General features: G+C 43.5%; 1 protein-coding gene across 2 annotated transcripts in view; it reads right to left on the bottom strand.

The window, feature by feature from the left end:
* Positions 1–23,954, bottom strand: part of LOC115463310 — a 136,167-nt gene that overhangs the window by 57,748 nt on the left and 54,465 nt on the right. For both annotated transcript variants that reach the window (XM_030193698.1, XM_030193699.1), the window contains one exon: positions 178–260. In XM_030193698.1, the coding sequence (XP_030049558.1) occupies positions 178–260 (83 nt within the window). The remainder of the gene's footprint in view (positions 1–177; positions 261–23,954) is intronic.

The raw sequence follows: 23,954 nt of genomic DNA, 5'->3' as shown, positions 1-23,954 counted from the left end.
AGGATATGGTGATGGCACTATAGGGAGGTATTTGGAGGGGGGGAATAAAAGGAATATTGGATAGGGATAGTGGCCTACAGATCGTATGTTTGAGATCCTTGATGAAAATACTTAAATGATTTCTGCAATAAAACAATTGTACCAACTTGGGGGATGCTCTTTGTCTTAGTTACATACCTGCAGAGTTACTGTTCTGATAGATCTCTTTTGCTGTTTTTTTTCCCATTTCAGCTGAGCATGGTCTTTGCAGACACTGTGATCTTTGATGAGCAAACAAAAAAAAGAAGGTCAGCAATGCTTTTTCCACATATGACTAGTATGATTTCTTAAATGTGAATTTAAAATCAAAGTCAACAGATGTGAAATAATATTAACTGATAGATTATCCCTTGGGAGGGCAATTTTTAAAAGACATTTAACCAGGCAAACAGCTATTTACCTGGGTAAATGGGCTGTCTGAAAACTGCCCAACCTATCCTTGGGTATACACAATGCACCTAGTTATATCCATTTTAAAAAGAAGGAAGGCTCTGGGCAATGTTAGATCTACGGCTGCATTTCCATTAACATTTTTAATCTCGATTAATCACCCGATTAAAAAAATTGTATTCACAATTAATTGCGTGATTAAAGTTTTTTTTTAATTTTTCTGCTGCAGCTCCTTGTGACTCTGGGCAAACCACTTAAATCTCCATTGCCCCAGGTACAAAATAAGTACCTGTATATAATATGTAAACTGCTTTGATTGTAACTGCAGAAAGATGGTGTATCAAATCCCAACCCCTTCCCTTCCCTTCCCTTCCCTATAGGACTGATAACCTCCCTCCCCCCCGCCCCCCAGATCCAACATATCTCCCTTTCTCTTCCTTCTCTCCCTTTCCTCTTTCCCCAGATCCATTATTTCTCTCCCCCCCCCCCCCCCCTCCTATTGTTCAGCACTAACCTTCCTCCCCTCCACCCTCATGAGTAGCAACACAAACTTGGTGATGAGCAACACGAAGTTCTTTTCATAGCTGCTGGAACTTACTGCTTTGGCAAGATCTTCCACTGGTGACCCCTTCTGCAGCTCACTCCACTCTCCCAACTCAGGGTTCGGCATCTGCCTCCTCTCAATTCCCCTCTCCCCCCAGTCTTTCTTCAAGGTGGTCTTCTGTTGGTCCCTGGCAGTGGCTGCCTGTGTATAGATCTGAAGCTTTCCCTATGACCCATCCCGCCCATGAAAAAACAAGAACTGATATCAGAGGATACAGAATGGGCCAGAGGAAAAAATTTGAAGCATTCCACAGGCAACCCTTGTGCACCACTGCTGCTGCTGGGGACCAACAGAAGACCATTTTTTAAGGTAGGCTAACGTGCAGGGGGTGATGTTGAATCCTAGTTGGAGGGAAAGATGCTGGATCATGCTGAGGACAGGAGTTAGGAGTGGAAGAGAGCAGAAGAGATGTTTTGAGGAGACAGGAGATGCTGCAGTGTGATAAAATTCTTTAATCACAATTAATTTTTTAATCAAGGTTCATGATTAGTGTATTAACCACATAGTTAACTGTGATTAACTTGCAGCCTTAGTTAGGTCCAGTGTATGTAGTTACTAAAGCACAGTAAGGGTTTCCACTTGACACACACTAATGGAAAATTTTGAATGTACAGTAAGTTCAAAACATCCACAGTAATGCTTGGGGGAGTAGTTGGTGTTTGGGAAACATCAGCCACGATGTTAATGGTAATAGGACTTGATATACCGCCTTTCTGTGGTACAATCAAAATAGTTTACATTTATTATATGCAGGTACATGTGGGACAAGCTTCTAACGCATTTAATACCGTTAATATAGTCTTGAAAGGTGCAGTTGACTGTTTCCTGGATATGTGCCATGTTCTCAGTTAATGTGAGTTAAGGTAATGGGCATAAACTGCAGTAAGCACTCCATTTTGTAATTGCACAGAGGCTATATGGGATAGAAAGGGCTGCTAAAGTAGGATTCAAACAAAACTTGCTCTTGCAGGAACCCCATGGATCTGACAAACAGTAGAACTGGAAATAGCCCTGGAGCAAATTGAATGCTTGACTCTCTATGACAGGAAATCACAGTAGTTCACTGAAAGGAATGTTGATGAAAATACTGATAGCTATTTCTAACAATTTTCTGTTATGGAATAAAGAACAAAGAAAAAAGAGGCCTGGAAAGAAATGCACAATAAAAATATCTTATCATAGGTGCCAAAATTTCAAAATTGAGGAGCTTGTTCAATATTGGAAATATTCAGCACTCACAGAGCTAGCACCTATACATACTGTTGTGCAAGTCTGTTAACTGGCATATCTCCTTTTAAAAAAAACTCTGGAATACTGACCCTTTTGGGTAACTTAATTTTTAATGACTGTCCTAATCTGTCAATGTCAGTTTCAATATTGTGTTTATTAATCCCAGTTTTCACTAAGAACAAGGGTCAACACAATGTACAATTGGGAGTAACCCTAAAGTAACACATAACACAATCTTAACAAATAATTAAAAGGCAAATAATATGGTTAACAACTTTCAAAAAAAAATAGGTTTTCAGCAGTTTACGAAATTTCAAATAATTTCTTTCAACTCTGATGATTAATGGAAGAGAGTTCCATAGTGGGATAACAATAACTGCATAAACAGTATTAAATACCCTCTGGAATCATATCTTACCAGAAGACAAAGGACAGAGAGTATGCTGTTTAAACAATCTTACAGAATGACCAAATAAAGACTTGGAAACCATACTTATTAATAAATGCAAAGTAGAACCATAAATAATCTGATACAATAAGCAAAGTGCTTTAAAATGAAACACATTCAGCTACTGGAAGCCAGTGCAGACTCACCATATAACACGAAACACTAGTAAACCTAGTTATTTTAAAAATTAGTCTCACAGCAGTTTTTTGTATTAGTTGAAGCTTTTTTAAATATTTAGAACAAAGCCCCAAATACAATATGTTACAATAGACAAGATGAAGAAGTATCATCATCTGAACTAAAAGTGCAAAAGTCTCCTTGGTGAAATATGATCGTATCAGTCTCAATTGTCTTAACTTAAAAAGACAGTGAAGAATCTAAAATCACTCCCAGTACCCGAGACTCTGTTTCAATAGGTAGTATTTTATTGTCAGACAATCAAATGGAAGAAGGTATAGTCTCTTCCGGTCTCTTAAACCATAAAACCTTAGTCTTTATTTGGATTTAATTTTAACTTGTTAAGAAAGCGCATTCCTGAATTCTGTGTATCTCTGAAGTTACAATATCAGACAATTCTGAGATTTTAAAAGGCACTGGTAAAAGAAATAGAATATCATCTGAAAAGGATAGCAAATAATTCTTCAGGATTTAACTTAAATTGTCCTAAAAAAGACATGAAAATTTTAAAAAGTACTGGAGACTATGGTGAGCCTTGAGGGACAACAACAGAAAAAAAGTATCCTAATACTATATATTACTTCAGCAAGAACAACATTGGATATATCATTTGAAGACCCTGGAACCTGATGGTCTCAACACCATACTTCAATGGGCTGCATTTTTATGACTCAGATGTTTGCATTTTCTGAGTGATGTCAGAATCATCTGATTGGTTCATTTTGACGGCGTTCTCTTTAAATAAGGGGCGCCATTTTATGTGCTTTTGCCATTAGAAATAGATTCGGTTAACAGCACAGCATGTGTGTTTGTAGATTTTGTAAAAACATTTTCAGATTTTGTTATTTCAATTTCTTTAGCTATTTACATTTTGGCTTTTTACCATTATTGTTAATATCCCCATTTTTAAAGCTTTGCTCCATGCAATCCTTCCTCTTTTGGAATTCTTTTCAGCCTAGATTCAGTAAATGGCATTAGAAAAATCTGCACGGAGTGCTATTCTATAAATGGCGCTCCGAGTTGTGTGCCATTTATAGAATAGCACTTAGAGCTGATTTCCATGCCAAATTTTGGGTGTGAGGATTTACACCAACTGAAACCTGGTATAAATCCTGGCACATAAGTTAGAAGTGAATCCCTGGTATTCAGTAATACTGCGCTCATCTTTAGTGAATGCCCCCGATCCACCCATGCCCCTGCAATGGCCACATCCCTTTTGAGTTGCACACTATAAGATTTGCAGGCGGATCTTTATAGAATAGCATGCAGCAAGATGCATGTACATCCAAATGATGCCAATTAATGTCAATAATTGATTGTTAGTGTAAGAAATATAAAGAGTTGAAAAAAGTTCACAGCAGCAGGAAGTGCTGACAGTGATTGATTAATGCAACCTCCCCCCCATGTCTTGAGAGAGAGTGCTGCAGAACGGGCAAGGGCAAGGCGCCTGAGTGTCTGTAAGAGAAAAGAAAAGTGAGCAATAATGGGAAGCAGATGCGGCATATGTTCTGCTTTAAGTTAAAGGATTTATGGTATGATATAGCCTGCACGTGATGTTAGAAAAAAGAGCAGGGAAAAACAGTATTTAAGCAGGATGAAAGGAATATGTATTAAGCATTCTGCTTTGTCTAGATATGCTTCCTGGATACCTCCATTGAAGGTACCCGGTAGAATTGTAAATAAACTTTTTATATTAAATATGAAATTCATCTAGCCTTTTCTTCAAAGTGGCGAGCCAGCCAGGAGTGAAGATTTATGCCGCACATGGAAAAGAGAAGGCGAGACGAATGACAAATTAAGTGTTTGTTGTTAATGAAGTTTTTTACAGGATTGGATTGTGAGAGCAAGCGTTGTTTAAGCCTGATTACTGTGTACCACTGATTTGGGAGTGATCAACCTACTGACGTGGACATACAGGTGACGACTCCTGGGCTTGCTAAAGAGAAATAAGAAGACGCGTGAGTAAGCTTACATTGTGGACTTATTAGTGGTATATTTGTTTAGCTTTGTAGTTTTCTTTTTTGTATATTTTCTTTGTTTAAGTGCATTAGTATATTTTTGTAGGTTGTGGCTCTATAGGAGAAATTTTAATAGTCAGAATAAAATGGAAGGGAAAGGGGCAGAGAAGAAAGAAACTCCTGTATTTACTTTGTATTTAGATTTAGATAGTCAAAAAAAATGCTCCCCTTTGCAGCATGTCATAGAATTATTCCCGTTAGAAAAAAAACAGATTGAAAAAATACATGAGAAATGGGTCAAATATGATGCAAACTGGTCTCAGTATGGATCGTTTGATCGTCCAAAATTATTATCTCTCCTGAAATATATACAAGAGAATAAAAAAAAGAAGAAAAGCTTAGAGAAGCATCTTACAATTTGGAATTTATTTTCTGTAGCAGCAGATCTTTTTCATGCTGATGTAGATAGGATACAACAAGAGGCAGAAATGTATAAAAGAAATAATCCCCCGTCGTATGAATCTAGTAGGGACACGTTGTGCCCCCTAAGGGCGACTGATAAAATGAAGGAATCAAAGCCAAAGCGCTCTGTGCCATGCGCTGGGTATTCGGCTCTTGATGACCCCCCCCCCCCCAGTGATTCAGAAAGTGAAAAGGGAGGGGATAATGAGGACAGTGATGTGGGGACTAGGGAACAGAAAAAGGAGAAAAAACGGGTGAGACAGAAAGAAAAAGGAAAATCTAGTGCAGAATCAGGCACTTACCCTGATTTGAAAACCCTAATTACATCAGAACAATATGACCTGGCAACTCAATTTGAAATTGAGGGACGACTGCGGATGTATTCCGAGCCTCCCATGACCATGTCAACCCCAACTCATAAGCGAACAAAAACTATGCCAACATCTTTAACCCCAGGGCCCCCCAGGCCAATTTTTCGAGGCACGCATGTGGCTGCAGAGCTTATGAGACTGAATAATACTAGATATGGTGAGGAATGGTGGGGGGCTACTAGACACTTGTTAGATGTAAAACGGCTCCCCTTGCCGTGCGATGAAAATGGTCCTAGTACACATGAGGACATTCAGGAATTATTAGAGATTGTCAACAAAACTTGCCCGGGTATAGGGACTGGAACATTTGTAAAAGAGGGATTGGAATTCTGGGATCATTGGTTCCACAAAATAAAACGTGATTTGGAAGAAGAACAAAAGCAGGAAGTCTGTGGGGCACTGGCCTCCAGCTTCAGTGAACAGGTCATGCCAGTTATGACGCGCTTAGACGCAGCTGGCAATCGAGTACGCCATTACAAACCATACACCCCCGTAGATGTCACAACTTTAGTTGCAAAAATTCCCAGTATAGTGAAAGGAGCTCGTATGTGGTTAGATGGGATAGAACAGGCAACTGCAGGGACTCAATTGACTATTGGAGATTTTAAAGCCCTGTGTGCAGCGTCAGGTATCAGTATTTCTCAACTGGCAGTGCAGTGTGGATATCAGCGCCTGCCATCACATACTGTGGATGGGGATGTATACGCAGGGAATAGTAAGGCTGCTCTTTCTGCAGCTCTGCATGTGATGTATCCAACCCCGAATGATTTTTCAGCCATAACAGCAAATAAATGGGACCCTAAAACTGATTTTTCGGCGCATTTGACAAAATGTATAAATTTGTATAAGGCTCAAACAGGGCAAGATGCAGATGTGGACCATAATGTAGCAGTATTTTTACACCTATTCATGTCCACACTGCCTGATAATATGCGTAAGAATTTAGACGCTGTCATTGCCCTGTCCTCAAAGCCGTGGCCAGAAATAAGAGAGACATTGATGCATTTTAGTAATGTGCATCGTAAACTGATAGAGACCCCACAGAAAGAACAGGCTAAATTAACTTCTAAGTTAATGACTATGCAGTTAAAGGATTTGGAAAGCAAGGAACAGGATAGAAACAAAAAACAGGAAACAATTGTACCTCCACAGGTCATTTACTATGTACAACCGGGATATAGCCGGCCGTACCAACCAAGGGGACGAGGCATGGTTAGAGGCAGGGGTAGAGGTCGAGGGATGCAAGGATCAGGACCATCACCTAATAGAAGGACGCATGTACAATGTTGGGGCTGTAATCAATTTGGTCACTATGCTTCAGAATGTTATCAGAATGCAGGAATGCCCCAAGTACAAATGCAGACGCAGCAAGGATTAATGCCACAAGTAGTAGGAATGCCTGTGAGTGCTCCGCAGACTGCAATACAGCAGCCGGCGACGCAATCACAGGGACCAGGAGCGGCAGTACAGAGACTGGGTACTGTGAATGCCTTTCCAACTTGGCAGAATATTCCAGACCAATGCTATTGACTGGAAACAGACCCGTGTCAGGAAGAGGGAATGATTTTCAGGTTAGACACAAGGGAGCCCTTTATTACATTGACAATTGGAAAATATGGAACTCCTGTGAGATTTTTGATAGATACAGGGGCGAGTACCTCTGTGTTATGTGCAAAACCGCAGGGAGTTAAGCTTTCAAATCAGTATAGAACAACAGTGGGATTTACGGGGATAGAACAAAGAAAAAGGCTAACAGAACCGACTCTGGTGCGCTTGGAATGCCAACCGCACGGTTCAAGGGAGGTTGTGGTACCCTTCTTAGTGGCACCTGATTGCCCAGTAAATTTGTGTGGTAGAGACTTGTTGTCTCAATTAGGACTGTGTTTAGATTTTGGAAATAAAGAAATACCAAGTTTGCTCACCATGGTCCAGCAGTTGAATAATGAAAATAAAGTAAAGGTTATGGAAGAATTACCACAACATATTTGGAGTACAAGTGAGTCACCATATGGACTAGCCGTAAATGCAAAACCCCATAAGATAGAATTAATAGAAGGGGCACAGGGGCCGAAGCAAGACCCTTACCCCATACGACCTAAATTAGTATCCAAAACCCTGGAACACATTGGTAAATTATTGAAATGTGGTATTATTGAACCTTCAGTATCCCCGTACAATACCCCATTGTTTCCGGTTCCAAAAGGGGAAAACAATGTAAGGATAGTACATGATTTAAGAGAGCTAAATGAAGTTACAAGAAATCAATTTCCGATTTGTGCAAATCCTGCTACTCTTTTGCATACCCAAAATATATATGCATATAACACTGTTATTGACTTGTCTAATGCATTCTTTTCAATACCTCTTCATCCAGAGTCTAGGGATTTGACGTCATTTATAGTACAGAATGAGGCATACAGGTGGACTAGGATGCCGCAAGGCTTTACTGATAGTCCATCGGTATTCTCAAAACAACTAATGATGGATTTAAAGGATTTCAGGAGTCACTTGCCTGACACGGTGTCATTGTTTGTCTATGTAGATGATATTCTATTGTCTGCTGAGACTGAAGCAGAATGCCTAGAATGGACTAGAAAATTATTTTTGTTATTAGGAGAGTTAGGATATAAATGTAACAAGGAAAAATGTGTTATAGCTCAGTCTACTGTCACCTTTTTAGGACAAAATGTTTCAGCAGAACATAAGGTCATTATACCGGAAGTTATATCTATTTTAAATGAATCCCCGGTACCGCAAACAGTTACTCAGTTACGTGCTGTTTTGGGAATGTTAAATTACTGCAGACAATGGATACCAAATTATACACAAAAAGTAATGAGACTGTATAAACATTTGAAACTGCCCGCAGCTACACCAAAGAATACACTAATTGTATTGGAAGAGCAGGATAAGATAGTGCTGGCTAAGATTGTGAGGGATTTGTTATCCCCAGGACCCTTAGCAGTAATAGATATACAATCACCTGTGCATTTGTGGGTAAAAGACATGGGAAACAGTTGGGCAGCTATGATTAATCAAAATAATGAAGTAAATACACCAGTAGCTTTTTTATCAGGCTCTTTTAATCATGTGGAAAAGGGAATGAAAGAGATACCAAAGTTATTGACTGCTATTGTGGCAGCAGTAGGCAAATGGAGAGCACAAATGCCTTTTGTTCCTATTGTAATACATACTAACCACACGATTAAAACGCTGTTGAGCCCTAGCCAGACGGCATTGACAGCCACTAGATTTGGAAAATATCAAGCAGTACTTTTAGGACAAGATATAAGAATAATACCATTAACTAAAGAACAGAGAAATAAGATAGATCTGCTTTTTCCTGTCGATCAAGAGGGTGAGATCGATACTATAGAAATCCCTACATTTCACTGTCTTACTTTTGAACCCTTATCTGATGGATTAATATGGTTTACAGATGGAGCTTGTGAAAGGACTGTTGCAGGCTTTGCCTGCGTGCAGGTAGATGAGAATCTAAGAAAGATAATGCAAGTACAATATAAAACCCCTCCTGACCAGACTGCACAGCATGCTGAACTTTTAGCCGTTATTACGGCCTTACAACACACTGATATGACTCAAAATGTCACCATATATACTGATAGTGGTTACGTTGCAAGTTCACTACAGTATCATATATTAAAATGGCAGCGTAGGGGGATGATAACCAGTGCAGGTAAAAATCTACAACATTACACATATTGGAAATTGCTGTTTGAAATTTTGGCTAGAAGGGAACGTGAAGGTAGAAAAACTGCAGTTGTGTGGACCCCGGCCCACACTGAAAGGCCAACCTTTGAGGCACTAGGTAATGCAATGGCTGATGCAGCAGCAACGGAGGTGGTTAAGCAAAGTGAAAAGATTTTGTATAATACTAGACAGACACAGGAAGGGCCACTTACGAATGTAGATAAGATTGAAATGTGGCAGCCAGAGGGACAGAAAAGTGAAAAATGGTTGAAGAGAGGATGTATGAAATTGGGAAGTGAATGGTTTAATGCAGAAGAAGGATTACCTTGTATGCCAATGAGCCAGGCGATTAAGGTATTGGCTGGGTGGCATGCAACCATGCACTGGAATAAGGAAACAATGAAACAAAAATTTGAGCAAAGATTTTGGACTTTAAAAATTGATAACCTGATTCAACAGGTTGTGCAAAATTGCATGGTATGCAATATTAACATACCTAAAAGAGGTCCTAAAATATCACCTGGGACACTTCCAATACCAGAAGGCCCAGCAAAAGAATGGTATATTGATTTCACTGATATGATTGTTCCAGTGCAGGGAAAAAGGTATTTGTTAGTTTGGGTGGATGCTTTTTCAAGGTGGATAGAAGCATTTCCATGTAAAAGGGAGACAGCACATGAGGTGGTACAATGCCTGGTAACTCATATTATGCCAAGACATGGGTGTCCGTCTAGAATAATTTCTGATAACGGGACACATTTTAATAACAGTATTTTGAAAGAAATGGAAACGATTATGGGTTTAACACACAGGAAAGTATCAGTGTATCGCCCCACCTCCAATGGTTTGGTGGAGCGCTACAATGGCATTTTAAAAACAAAATTGAGAGTCTTACTAAAATCTCTCAATAAAGAAATGGTGGGAAAATTATATACATGGCTTGATGTATTGCCATTAGCATTAATGACAATAAGGGCCCAACCTAATGGGCGTACTAAATTGTCCCCATTCCAAATTCAGACAGGACGTCATTTCTTCCCGATGCAGACAGCAAGTACTAATAGCAAAGCTCAGTACTGGCAAAAGCTACAACCAATGTTGAACCTGACAAGTGATATGATCCGAACAAATGTAGCATCACAGGCAGGGACTACTAATGATGTTTGTGCTTTTAAAGTAGGTGATCTAGTACTGCGAAAGAACTTTACACATAAAACGTGGAAGGATCCTGTGTATGTAGGACCTTTTGCTATCACAGCCCTTACTCAGACCGCTGCCCGTCTGGAAGGTCATACTTATCAGATATTCGACGAACTAATAATATTGAAATGGACAAAGAATAAACAAACATCATGTCCCTAAACATGATGGTATTGGGATGTTGTTGTTTTGTTGTTGTTTGTTAATGGACAATGAACACATATAGACTTGTTACAGCGGCCAAGATGTTGAATTTGACTGATTGTATCATATGTGCCCACTGACTGACATCATCCTTGTCCTTGCCAGCTATGATATATGGGACTACAATGATAAAATCATGTCTGTTATCCCAATAATACCTGTGTAAGGGATGATGGAAACCTTCATTGGACAAATGAGACTATTTATAAGCAAGCCTTGCTTACGGACAAGTACCCACAGACATCATTTTGGTGTCTAATTAATAGTATGACAACTGAAAACATTCCCCTGATAAAGTGCAATTACACGCACAATGTTGTAACAGGTAATTGGTCTATAGGAAAAAGTACAGTGATTATAAATGTCACAGCCACCAAAGAAAAGTGTGGCAATAAAACAAGCTGCAATAAGACTTTAACTCAAGGGTATGTAACAACTGATTCAATGAATGTTAATAACCTTGGAATATGCTTTTAATTTGTGTAATTTTTAATGCCACATCAGCTAATGAAAAGTAAGAATGAATGACAGTGTATTCCCCTTTGATGAAGCTCTTGAGGTATAAATTATATACCTCAAGAGATATAAATTTTGTACCCTAGTACAATTGAATCTGTTTAATGCTGTGTAACATGTGTATTAGCATGTTTGCAAAGATATGCCAGGATACTTTTAAAATGACAATGGTAACTGAAATCAAGAATGAATAGAACTTTAATATGTCAGCAGAAATATTGAAAGACGTATGATAAAGATGATGGAAAGACAGAGCTTGCAGGCATAGCATACCATAAATAATGAGGGGGTGGATTAGAGGAGGTGTGTATATGAATGTCCTATTTTCTAATCTCGCAGACAAAAGGAAGCCAGTACCAGACCCAAAAGTGCACGCACATAAGAAAGTGTGAGACCTGACTGACAAGTCATCAGATCTCAAGGGAGGATTGTAAGAAATATAAAGAGTTGAAAAAAGTTCACAGCAGCAGGAAGTGCTGACAGTGATTGATTAATGCAACCTCCCCCCCATGTCTTGATAGAGAGTGCTGCAGAACGGGCAAGGGCAAGGCGCCTGAGTGTCTGTAAGAGAAAAGAAAAGTGAGCAATAATGGGAAGCAGATGCGGCATATGTTCTGCTTTAAGTTAAAGTATTTATGGTATGATATAGCCTGCACGTGATGTTAGAAAAAAGAGCAGGGAAAAACAGTATTTAAGCAGGATGAAAGGAATATGTATTAAGCATTCTGCTTTGTCTAGATATGCTTCCTGGATACCTCCATTGAAGGTACCCAGTAGAATTGTAAATAAACTTTTTATATTAAATATGAAATTCGTCTAGCCTTTTCTTCATTAGCACTCAATTATTGGAGCTGATTAGCTCATTAACCAATTTAGTTGCGCACACATCTCAAGCTAGCATGTAATTTTGCATGCGGACATTTGCACGCATTTATAGAATCTGGAGGTTTATGTGACATAAGAATAGAAATCTATGGAAATCACCTGTTATTATTAACAACATATATCCCTTGCAGCATAGGGTTTCTTGAAGCAGAAGTTTCTGAGAAATGTTTGGAGGAAATTTTATCCTTGTATGCTGGTTTATATAGCAGGCATTTTAGAGCATAATATAACTGATCAGTTTATAAGGTAGATTATTAGTTCAAGAAATACATTTATAAATGGTGTTTGCACATTTAAATTAAATTTAAAACTCAGCCTCTTTCTTATAACTATTTTCAAACTGCACATCTGTGCAAGAATACACTGCCCCTCCGATATTCAGTGCTATTAAACCAGTAAGAACGGCTGCTGACCGGATAAATAACGCTGAACCGGCTATCCACCGATATTCAGTGGAGAATAACTTTTTATCCCCCGCTGAATATCCCCGGTTAGCAGCTAGCAGATAACCAGTTATATCGCCCAATGTAACCATCTATCTGTCGATTTTTAAACTGGGTTTCGTGGCCATATTTGGCCACATGGAAATGTGGTGTATCTTTGGCCAGTTTAAAGATAACCAGCCAAAAACAAACCAGATATTAAGTGCCGGTCACTGAAAACGACCTGCATTGAATATCCAGGCTTAAACTGACCAGGTCTAACTTCCGCAGTCTGAATACTGGCCCCCGTGTCTTTATCTTTTAGAGCTGAGAAATTTTGTTCTAAATCACACATACCTTGCTAGCCCTACATATAATGATTTCTGTTACAAGAGAATCCAAGGTACTACAAATGCCATCTTGAAAGTTAACTTTTATCTCTGGCACCAGGTATCCTTGGTTTACCTGATATATCAGAAGTACAGGTTCCCAAGAAAAAAACCTCAAAAGAAACAATTAATATGCCTTTAAAATAAACAGTATTTTGCTAGTTTATGGTATGTCAGCTATGCATGCTTCCTGACTAGTTATTCTGAACTACAATATACATATGTAGGCACTCAAACACAAGCCCTGCCAGCTGAAAATATCCCTCTGCCTGAGCCCCCCCCCCCCCCCCCCATGCCATCTGAGAAGCAGGGAAGTCAGAGGTGCACTTCTAGCCACTGACACCTACACTCACCAAGCATGCTAAGTTCATTTGTGTGAACTGAGCATGCTTGAGAGATGTCAGTGCTGGCAGCTGCAAGCCCGCCATTGACTTCGCCACTGCTCAGATGGCATGGGGGACTCAGGCAGGGACATCTTCAATGGATGGAGCTTGGGCATTCCCACCAGCAACACCAACCATGTGAGTTACTGCTAAGTGGGCCTGGACCCAAAGTGGGTGAGCTCCTCCCTGCCCACCCAAGCCCACTTGTGGCCTCACCACTGGCTTCACTCATGTTTTTAACAGCACATTTGATAACCCAAGCTGTTTGGCTTCTGCTTCCTCTGTACTTTTTCAGGTGAAATAAGGGGACTGTATGTGGCCAGTATGCAAAAGACTGAGACCTTAGCGGCAGATACTCGGAATAATTTCCAGATACTTTCATTTTACACTGTCAGGTCCAGAAAACAGCAAGCTTACATCAGGATGTGCAGTAGAGGCCGACTGAAACTGTTTTCTCACTTTCTGCCATAACCGAAACTATTAATTCATTCACAGCTGAAACCGAAACTAAAACAAAAGAAAAAGCCTCAAGTCTGTTTGTGTGAATGTGAATAAATTTTTTTTTATTATTATCATTTTTAAAATATTTACATAATTCCAGGACATTAAAGGAAAAAAAGAAGAGAACAAATAATCCTCATTACGCCACCAACCTCTGTAATTATAGTGCACGTTCTAAATGACTTCCTTTAAGTAATTAAAAAAACTACCACAGCACCTGTGATTCTTTACACACAAACATAACATAATAACAGTTTTTAATTAATTAAATATCTGGTATATTTGGAGAACTCAGTGTGTCTCATGCCTCTTTTCTAGATTCACACAAATTGTAAAGGTGTAGCAAGCTTGTCACATCATTTTAGGAGGTCATAGATCTCCCAAAATATATAAGTGCAGTAGTGTCCAACTGAAAAGTGTCTACAATTAAACATATCATCAAAGTTGAACATATCCCATAAAAAATGTTTGGAATACTTTCAACTTTGATGATATGTTTAATTACAGTAAAGCTTTATTATTTGTTATGTATGTGTGTAGAGAATCACAGATGCTGTTCTTTATTTACTTAAAGAGTTTTTTCTTGGTAAGATTTGATTTCCATTTTCCTCTCTTAACATTTTTTAAAATATTTTTGCATAACTGACATCCTAGTACTCAGTTATTGGTGGTAGGAATTGCGGGGGAGGGGAGAAAGAGGCTAAATTCAACAGTTGGCTGTAGCGTGTAAACAGCTGCCGTAATGAATTTCTTGGCTACTTTTGCCTTCTTGTGTTTGCCTTTTTTATTTTTGTTTATTGGCACTGCATAGGCCTGCCTGGCAGCCCTGGTAGTCAGGGACTCAGGGAGGGAGCAAAACATGTTGCTGCTGCGGCATGGCAGCAGCGTGGGGTGGGGGATGGGAGGGGAGAGTCTCCCTCCCTATCAACCAGGTCTTCCAGAGAGTCCAGAGAGAGGAAAGAGGCGCAACTCAACAGTTGGCAGTGGCGCATAGAGAGCTGCCATCCAGAACATCTCAGCTCTAGGAACAAAAAATGCTGCTGCAGCATGGACATGGAAACTCAACAGTTGGCAGCAGCACGCAGACCGCTGCCGTTCCGTGCATCTTAGTTGCTTGTGCTGGGAAGCAACAATGCTGCTTAGGGGAAGAGGTGTGCAATGCAACTTGTCTGGATCATCTGGCAGTGGCAGAGAGAGGAGAGGACTGGAGACAGACAGCCTCAGGATAGGGACATGGGCCACATGGGGCAATAGAAGATGGGAGAAAGAAAGAAGGACAGGGTCCAGGAGGGCAACAGTAAATTTTATTTTTGTTACATTTGTACCCTGTGCTTTCCCACTCATGGCAGGCTCAATGCGGCTTACATATTGTATACAGGTACTTATTTGTACCTGGGGCATTGGAGGGTTAAGTGACTTGCCCAGAGTCACAAGGAGCTGCCTGTGCCTGAAGTGGGAATGGAACTCAGTTCCTCAGGACCAAAGTCCACCACCCTAACCACTAGGCCACTCCTCCACTCCTGGGGAGATGGAGAGAGAGAAGGAGCAAAGCTGGAGCCTGGATGAGAGCAAGGAAAGAGATCATGAAAAAGAGAGAGAGAATAGCAATAGGAAGGGAAGGCACAAAGCAGCGGCCAATAGGTCCGGCGAGCAGAGAAAGTTGCGATTGGGGTTGGGAGGTACGGGCGCCTATGACTGAGCACAGTGAGCAGGATTTAAGAAAAAACACGTAATGTGGGTAATGGGTCATAAAAGCCTTACTCTCTCCAATGCTTAAGTCCTCATCCTTTAATTATTTTATTTGCCTTCATTGCCAGTCCTCACACTTGTAATCGTCACACTAACCTACAATGGTGCATGCTCCGTAGCATGCTATTTGTGTGGCTATAGTAGCGAGCAAATGTAGCAGCTATAGAACCAATCATGGTCACACTTTCCCGTGATGCCATCTTCTGAGGGCAATGCTGCACTAAACATTTAGTCTCCACGCTTGACTCCACATACAGTACCACCACGAGTGGCTGACTGTAGGCCACTCTGTGACCAATTACCCAATCAAGAAGGGGACTGAGCACTGTAGCACAGTGGCATAGCCAGAGCCAGTATTTTGGATAGGCCCAGAGTTAACTTAAATGGGCCATGGCCACACCCCCAGAGATATAACAAAAATTATAGGGTTTTTTTCACCTACCCCACATCAACATCTCTCCTGCCTACCCATCTGATTGGTTCATTTTGACGGCGTTCTCTTTAAATAAGGGGCGCCATTTTGTTAGTGCTTTTGCCATTAGAAATAGATTCGGTTAACAGCACAGCATGTGTGTTTGTAGATTTTGTAAAAACATTTTCACCCAGCGGTGGCACCCCACATCAACATCTCTCCTCCTCCACGGTGTCCCGGCATCTGCCTACCCCATGCTGAACCCTGTCCCTCCCCGGTGTACCTTACAGGCACCTGCATGGATTCATTATTGCTGCCTGTGCCGGCCCCACAGGCCATTGGCCAGGTCCCGCAAGACAGGAAACAGTAAATGATGTCAGCAAGGGCAGGACCTGCCCGATGGAAGCCTGCAGGGCCACCGCAGGCAGCAATAAGGAATGTCTGCAGGCACCTGTAGTAAGGTACACTGGAGAGGGATGGGATTCAGCAATAGGCAGGCAGATGCCGGGACACCGTGGAGGAGGAGAGATGTTGATGTGGGGTGCCACCGCTGGGTGATCCTGAGCTAAGAATGGGTAGGCCTGAGCCCACCCAGGCCCACCCATAACTATGCCACTGCTGTGGCACACATTACTGATTGAAAGTAGAAAAGCTTGCAAAGGTGATCCTCCTGTAATCTCCCCAAGCCAAAAATTCCTTGTGGCACAATGACTCATTATTCCTCTGTCCCCTGACGCTGAGCTGCGCTGCCTGCATCATCGCTTCTCAGTTCTCTTCTTCCTGAATCAATCCTGATCTCCTGTCTGCTGCCCAGGTAAGAGCAGAGATCATTTGGAGGGGAGAGCAATTCCTCCCCTCGTCTCTCCCCCAAACTACGCCCATACTTAAATGGGACATCAAAGCATTCTCTAGGTTGCACCTCTTCTTATCTCTCTAGGTAATTGCACTCCAGCAGCTCCCCTCTCCTCTGCATGCTCCTTCTCCCTGCCTCTCACTGCTGCAGTGAAAACAGTGTTACTTCTCACCTGGCCGGAAGCCTCTCTCTCTCTCACTCACTCTCTTTCTCTCTGTAACAGGAAGTTCTGCCTCAGAACTTCCTGTTACAGAGAGACACTTCGGGTCAGGTGAAAAGCAGCAATGTTGTCACTGCAGCAGTGAGGGGCAGGGAGGAATGAACAGAGGAGAGGGGGTTGCTGGAGTGCCGGGTTCGGTAACCACTGTAAAATGCGGGATCAGTTTCTGCTGAACTGCAGAAACTGAAGACAACTGTTCTCGGTGAACCAAAACCTACCGAAAACATCTTTTGAGATTGGTTTCAGCACAAGAAATAAAACTGAAACTGAATTTCATTTCGGCTCTCATGTGCAGCTGGTCTGAACTGAGCTGGCTGCAACTGGGCTGGTACCTTTGGTTTCCTGATTGGCTCTGTTGGAACCCACCAAACGAATAAGGGGTATTCGCCCTTGCCTGTGGGCTGGTTCATTGCTGGGTCATTGTAGGAGATTAAATTGCATTGTGTTGCACTATCTTGCATCTTAATTTACATCCTGCTTCTTATTGAGTATCCATCCTGGTCTTGCTTCACCATATTCCTTATGTGTAGCCTTGTTCTCTTGTCTTGGATTACAAGAGTGAGTGTTTGCTTCAACTTACCTGTAGCACTACAGGCTAAGTGTGATTTAAATTTGCCCGTTTCACAAAAGTGAAGTCCTATTAATACTTACCTTTGAACTGTAACTTGGTTTCAGTTGTCTGTTAAACCCTAAGGAGACCCTGTCCCAGTGGCTACCTGCATCACAGCTGGGGTCTCTGACACTCAAGTTATTTGCTCATTCTCCATATGTAGCCTTTAGCTTTAGAAACATAGAAACAAGACAGCAGATAAGGGCCAAATGGCCCAACCAATCTGCCCATCCTCAGTAGCCACTAATTTCTCCTTTTCCTAAGGGATCCCAAGTGCCTGTCCCATGCTTTCTTAAATTCTGACACAGTCCTCGTCTTCATGACCTCCACCGGGAGGCCATTCCACATATCCACCACCCTTTCCGTGAAAGAGTATTTTCTTAGATTCCTCCTAAGCCTATTTCCTCTTAACTTCATCCTATGCCCTCTCATTCCAGAGTTTTCCTTCAGTTTGAAAAAGGCTCACCTCCTGTACATTAATACCACTGATGTATTTAAACATCTCTATTATATCCCCTCTCTCCCGCCTCTCTTCCAGTGTATACATGTTGAGGTTCATAAGCCTGTTCCTATATGTTTTATGACGGAGACTGTTTACCAATTTTGTCATTATTCTCACCATGAGTGCCCCTCATCCTGCCAGTGAAGATTGCCAATTCACTGCACACAGGGCCGTGCCAATAAGGTAAGCGAGGTAAGCATGGCAGGGGGGCGCCGTCATTTGGGGGGCGCCGCCACACCATGCTTACCTCCTCGCCCTCCCACTCCCATTGCCCAACTGCCCGCGCTCTCTTCTCTCCTGCAGCAAGATCCCTTTTTCTTTTTTTAATACTTTTAATTTTACCTCCGTCCGGCAGCGCAGCGTCAGTGCAGGAGGCGGCGCTCCCGGTCTAGCCTTCCCCTTTGCTCATGTTCCGCCTTCTTCTGACGTCATTTCCTTGATGTCAGAAGAAGGCGGAACATGAGCGAAGGGGAAGGCTAGACTCGTCGGGAGCGCCGCCTCCTGCACTGACGCTGCGCTGCCGGATGGTCACGGAGGTAAAATTAAAAGAAAAAAAAAGAAAGGGAATAGTTGCCGGAGAGTAGGGGAGAGAGAGGAGCATGCAAGGGCAGGGTTCATGGAAGGGAGAGAGAGGAATTGCTGGATAGGGTCAGGGATGAATGGAGGGGGCAAGGGACAGATGGGCATGGATTGATGGGAGGGTAGGGCTCAGGGAGAGAGGGGAATTGTTGGATAGGGATGAATGGAGGGGGCAGGGGACAGAGGGGCATGGATGGATATGGATTGCAGGGCAGGGCTCAGGGAGAGAGGGGAATTGCTGGATAGGGTGAATGGAGGGGGCAGGGGACAGAGGAGCATGGATGGGCATGGATTGCAGGGCAGGGCTCAGGGAGAGAGGGGAATTGCTGGATAGGGTGAATGGAGGGGGCAGGGGACAGAGGAGCATGGATTGGGAGGGCAGGGCTCAGGGAGAGAGGGAAATTGCTGGATAGGATCAGAGATGAATGGAGGGGGCAAGGGACAGATGGGCATGGATTGATGGGAGGGTAGGGCTCAGGGAGAGAGGGGAATTGCTGGATAAGGATGAATGGAGGGGGCAGGGGACAGATGGGCATGGATGGATATGGATTGCAGGGCAGGGCTCAGGGAGAGAGGAGAAATTGCTGGACATAAAGGGGAGGGAAGAGAGATGAAGGAGATGAAATGAGGGAAAAGGAAAAGAGGAGAAAAATTGCACATAGATGAAGAAAATAGGCAGAAGCTGAGGACCAGAAATGAAGAAGAAATGAGGAAAGGAAAGAAATAAATGGAAAGGAAGCCCTGGAAACGGAGTTAAGAGGACAGATAGCCGCAGAATCAGATACTGGGCCAGCATGATCAGAAAAAGAAAGTCACCAGACAACAAAGGTAGAAAAAAATCATTTTATTTTCATTTTAGTGTTTGGAATATGTCCACTTTGAGAATTTACATCTGCTATCTTATTTTGCAATGTATAGCAATTTGTTTCTAAGAATATTGCTGACAATTCCTGTCAGTGTGGTAAGTGGTGAGCGATCATTTTCACCGGGGGGCGCCAACTGATAGTCTGCAGGGGGGCACCAGAGACCTTTGGCACGGCCCTGACTGCACAACAGCTGCAGATGGCTGTAGCCCTGCAGCTTTCACCTCTGGATAACACAGTCTTCCTGCTCCTGAACCCTGCTCCTGAACCACTACTTGAGGCTCTGATGCAGCTGAACTACTGCTGGCATGTGTGGTCTGCCTCTTTAATTTTGCCACTACTTCCATCACCTGTTAGTAATAACACTACAGAATAAAACAACTGCTTTCACCACATACAGCTTTCACCGGAAATATTTGTCCGGTAATGCTAACAGATTTATGCTGCATAAATCTACTGTCTGTGACAGTACCACAAGTAGCAGCATCACCAATCTCCTCTTATGACAATAGCATGCTGCCACCTTATGGCCATTACTGGCATGCACTGCTATAAACAGATGGAGTCCATGTGTGTTATTATAATAGATTCTAGAACTTTTTCACTTTGTAAATCACTTGAACCCCTTTATTTCTCTCATTGAATTAATTCATATACATTTTAGATATTATCTTCACAAGTACAAAAGAATGCTGGAGGAGCAAAGGCAGGTGAGCAAAGACTGCAAGTGTGAGGCTTGTTTCACCTCATTAAACCCCTCCTCCCCTCCCCAAACACACAAACACACACACACACTTTCCACTACCAGCTCTGATAAGATCTTGAGAGGAGGGAGGTCTATAATCATTCCATTGCCTTTTCTTCAGTTTGTGGTTTAAAATGTGCTTATTATTAATTAAACTTCTTTTAAAAAAACACACACACACAAACAGATCTCTACAGCTCTCTACATATTAAAGCTCAAATATAGAAATATTGATATTGCATAGTCCTGTTTCAAAAGGACTTTGTGATGGAATGAACTTCTGCCCTCCCACCAGCAGGTTGTTTCTCCTAGTCAGTTTGATCACTCTTAACAGCTCTATGGTTCCTACTCTCTTTGAAGGCCTTCTCACTTGATATCATTTCCTGTTCTAGATAGATCTCATCTGCCTCCTTTGCCAGAGCTTGGCCCTCCACTGTTCTAGCATGTACTCATGCTACCTGACCCTGTTGAGCTTCTGCTGTTCTTCAGACCATGAGCATGAGCCTGAGGTGCTCCCACAGAGGTAGAGTATACTCCGATCACCAAATGATAGAAGGAGGGAGATGGGCCATGGGCCAGATACAGGACACCATGATCAGACTCAAAAGGTTTGCAGGCCAGGAATAATAAAGATAACAGGCGAAGAGTAGTCATGAAACAGGCTAAGATCAGTGCTGGCAGAGGTCCGATATCAAAGACCAGCAGAAGCTCTCGTGAGACCTATCCAAAGACAAAGCAGAATGGGAACTTCAAGGTTAATATAAGTATAAAGAGTCAATTAGGAAAGATACATTTCTAAAAACTAAACAAGCCAGAGTGTGGGCTAGTCAGAGTAATCTGTACCATCAGGCTGTGACTAGTTGCAGAATAAAGGACAGGAAAAGGCCATAGCTCACTCCTAATGCAAAGGGAGCCTCCTCAGGGGTAAGTATATGGCAGGGAGAAGCAGTTCCATCTTCTGCAACATAGAAACTTTGATAAATACACACCACAGATAGACATGAACATATCACACACCCACAACATATCAGTAACATTGAGGGCAATTCTACACGCTGTCCAGAAAAAACAGGGCTCCTTACGTAGTTTTGAAATACTTTGCAATTGTTTAAACATTTTGTCCTGTCGCGGTTATTGGTGAGCCCTTAGGTTCCTGGAGGCCCGGTAAGACCTCTAAGGACCGCTGCGCACCCCGAATCTTCACCCGCGGCGACCGCCGTTCACCGAGGGTTGAGCCCTCAGCTGCAGGCGGCCAGCAGGACTGCTGGAACCACGGGGTGACGGCCGGCCTGGCTGGTAGTCAGCAACTCAGTCTCTAAAGGGCAGCTAGCAAGGGCGGCTAGCTGAGAGAGGCACTCAAGGTTAAGGGTGGCTAGCAAGGACGGCTAGCTTGAAGAAACACACAGTCTCTGAAGGTGGCTAGCAAGGACGGCTAGCTGGAAGAGGAACACAGTCTCTGAAGGTGGCTAGCACGGACGGCTAGCTGAAGAGGAACACAGTCTCTGAAGGTGGCTAGCAAGGACGGCTAGCTGGAGAGGAACACGGTCTCTGAAGGTGGCTAGCAAGGACGGCTAGCTGGAAGAGGCACACGGTCTCTGAAGGTGGCTAGCAAGGACGGCTAGCTGGAAGAGGAACCCTGTCTCTGAAGGTGGCTAGCAAGGACGGCTAGCTTGAAGAGGAACACAGTCTCTGAAGGTGGCTAGCAAGGGCGGCTAGCTGGAAGAGGCACACGGTCTCTGAAGGTGGCTAGCAAGGACGGCTAGCTGAAGAGGAACACAGTCTCTGAAGGTGGCTAGCAAGGACGGCTAGCTGAAGAGGAACACAGTCTCTGAAGGTGGCTAGCAAGGACGGCTAGCTGAAGAGGCACTCCACTGTGTCGGCTCCTGGCAATAGAAACAGAAGCGCTGAACCCTTCTTGGTCCGGGGTTTAAATCCCCCGCCAGTCCATCCCCTCCCTAGAGAGGAGCCAATCCTTTCAGCCCTGACAGGCCAGGAGGGCCTGGATTGGTGGACCCGCCTCGCAGGCGGAGTTCCTTCTTCCATGCGCCAATCTGGCGCCAGTGGGCGGGACTTGCTTGCTGCCTAGCTCTGGCCGGGGAGACAACGACGCCGCCATCTTGGCCGGCGTCCTCCCTTCCCTGAGGCCGGCGTTCGCTCCCGCGAGTCGCCAGCCTCGGGCCGACCCGCGGAAGCGCTGGCCCCGTCGGCGGCTTGTCTCTGCTGCACGGGAGCCCGCGGCCCCCGTCGATCATCGCTCCCCGCCGCGGGAGCGCAGGTAAGGACCCGGAAACGGGACAGTATCCTCCCCGGATGCCCCCTTTCCCCCAGGCCCGGGTTTGGAAGGGTACCGGGCGTGGAAGGCTTTGACCAACTCCGGAGCATGTACATTCACCGCGGGCTCCCAGGAGTTGTCTTCGGGGCCAAAATTCTTCCAAGACAATAAGTAATATAGCTTTCCCCGCCGCTTCTTTGAATCCAGAACGTCCTCCACCTCATACTCTGGATCGGGATCTGCTTCAAGATCTTCGGACTCCTGCCGTTGGGGGTGCCATCGAGATCCTCGAAAACTTTTCAATAGGGAAATATGGAAGGCGTTATGCACCCGCAGGGTACTAGGCAATCGCAACCGATATGTCACAGCTCCAATTCGTGATTGGATTGCAAACGGTCCAATATACCGAGGTCCCAATCTCCGAGAGGGCACCCGAAGTCGGAGATATTTGGTGCTTAACCATACCTTCTGCCCTGGTTGCAAGTCGGGAGCGGTTCTCCGATGCTGATCTGCGAAGACCTTGTATTTGGTGGCTGCCTTCTGCAGTTGTTCTCGGGCCATTTCCCAGACTCTTTGCAGATCTGCCAGAGTTACATTCACCATGGGGGTCGGAGATCCAGACGGGAAAGGTGCTGGAAGTCGAGGATGTCGTCCATACACCAAGAAGAATGGAGAGTCTCCCGAGGCCGAGTGGACACTGTGGTTATATGCAAACTCGGCCCAAGGAAGTAGGGAGACCCAGTTATCTTGGCGTTTGTTGACAAATGCTCGTAGGAACCCTTTTAACGTTTGGTTCGTCCTCTCGACCATGCCATTGGTTTGGGGATGGTATGCTGATGAGAAATGGGTCTTCACCCCCAATGCTGTACACAAGGCCCTCCAGAAACGCGAGGTGAATTGGGGGCCTCGGTCACTAATAATCCGAAGAGGCAGCCCATGAAGTCGAAAAATGTGTTGAATGAAGAGTTGGGCTAATACGACCGCCGAAGGAAGGCCCGGCAAGGGCACGAAATGGGCCATTTGGGAGAAACGGTCAATTACCACCCAAATCACCGTCTGTCCCCGGGAACTGGGGAGGTCGGTGATAAAATCCATGGAAAGCTCCGTCCAGGGGCCTGTCGGTATGGGCAGTGGTTGTAGCTTCCCCCTGGGGGTCCCGATTACCGGTTTGGTCCAGGCGCACATAGGACAGGTGGTGACAAATTGAAGAATGTCCCGCCTCATCTGAGGCCATTGATACTGTCTGGTAATGAGACGCA

The sequence above is a fragment of the Microcaecilia unicolor genome, chromosome 2 (genome assembly GCF_901765095.1).
Source record: "Microcaecilia unicolor chromosome 2, aMicUni1.1, whole genome shotgun sequence".
Taxonomy (NCBI): domain Eukaryota; kingdom Metazoa; phylum Chordata; class Amphibia; order Gymnophiona; family Siphonopidae; genus Microcaecilia; species Microcaecilia unicolor.
This window is presented reverse-complemented; position numbering and strand designations above follow the sequence as displayed.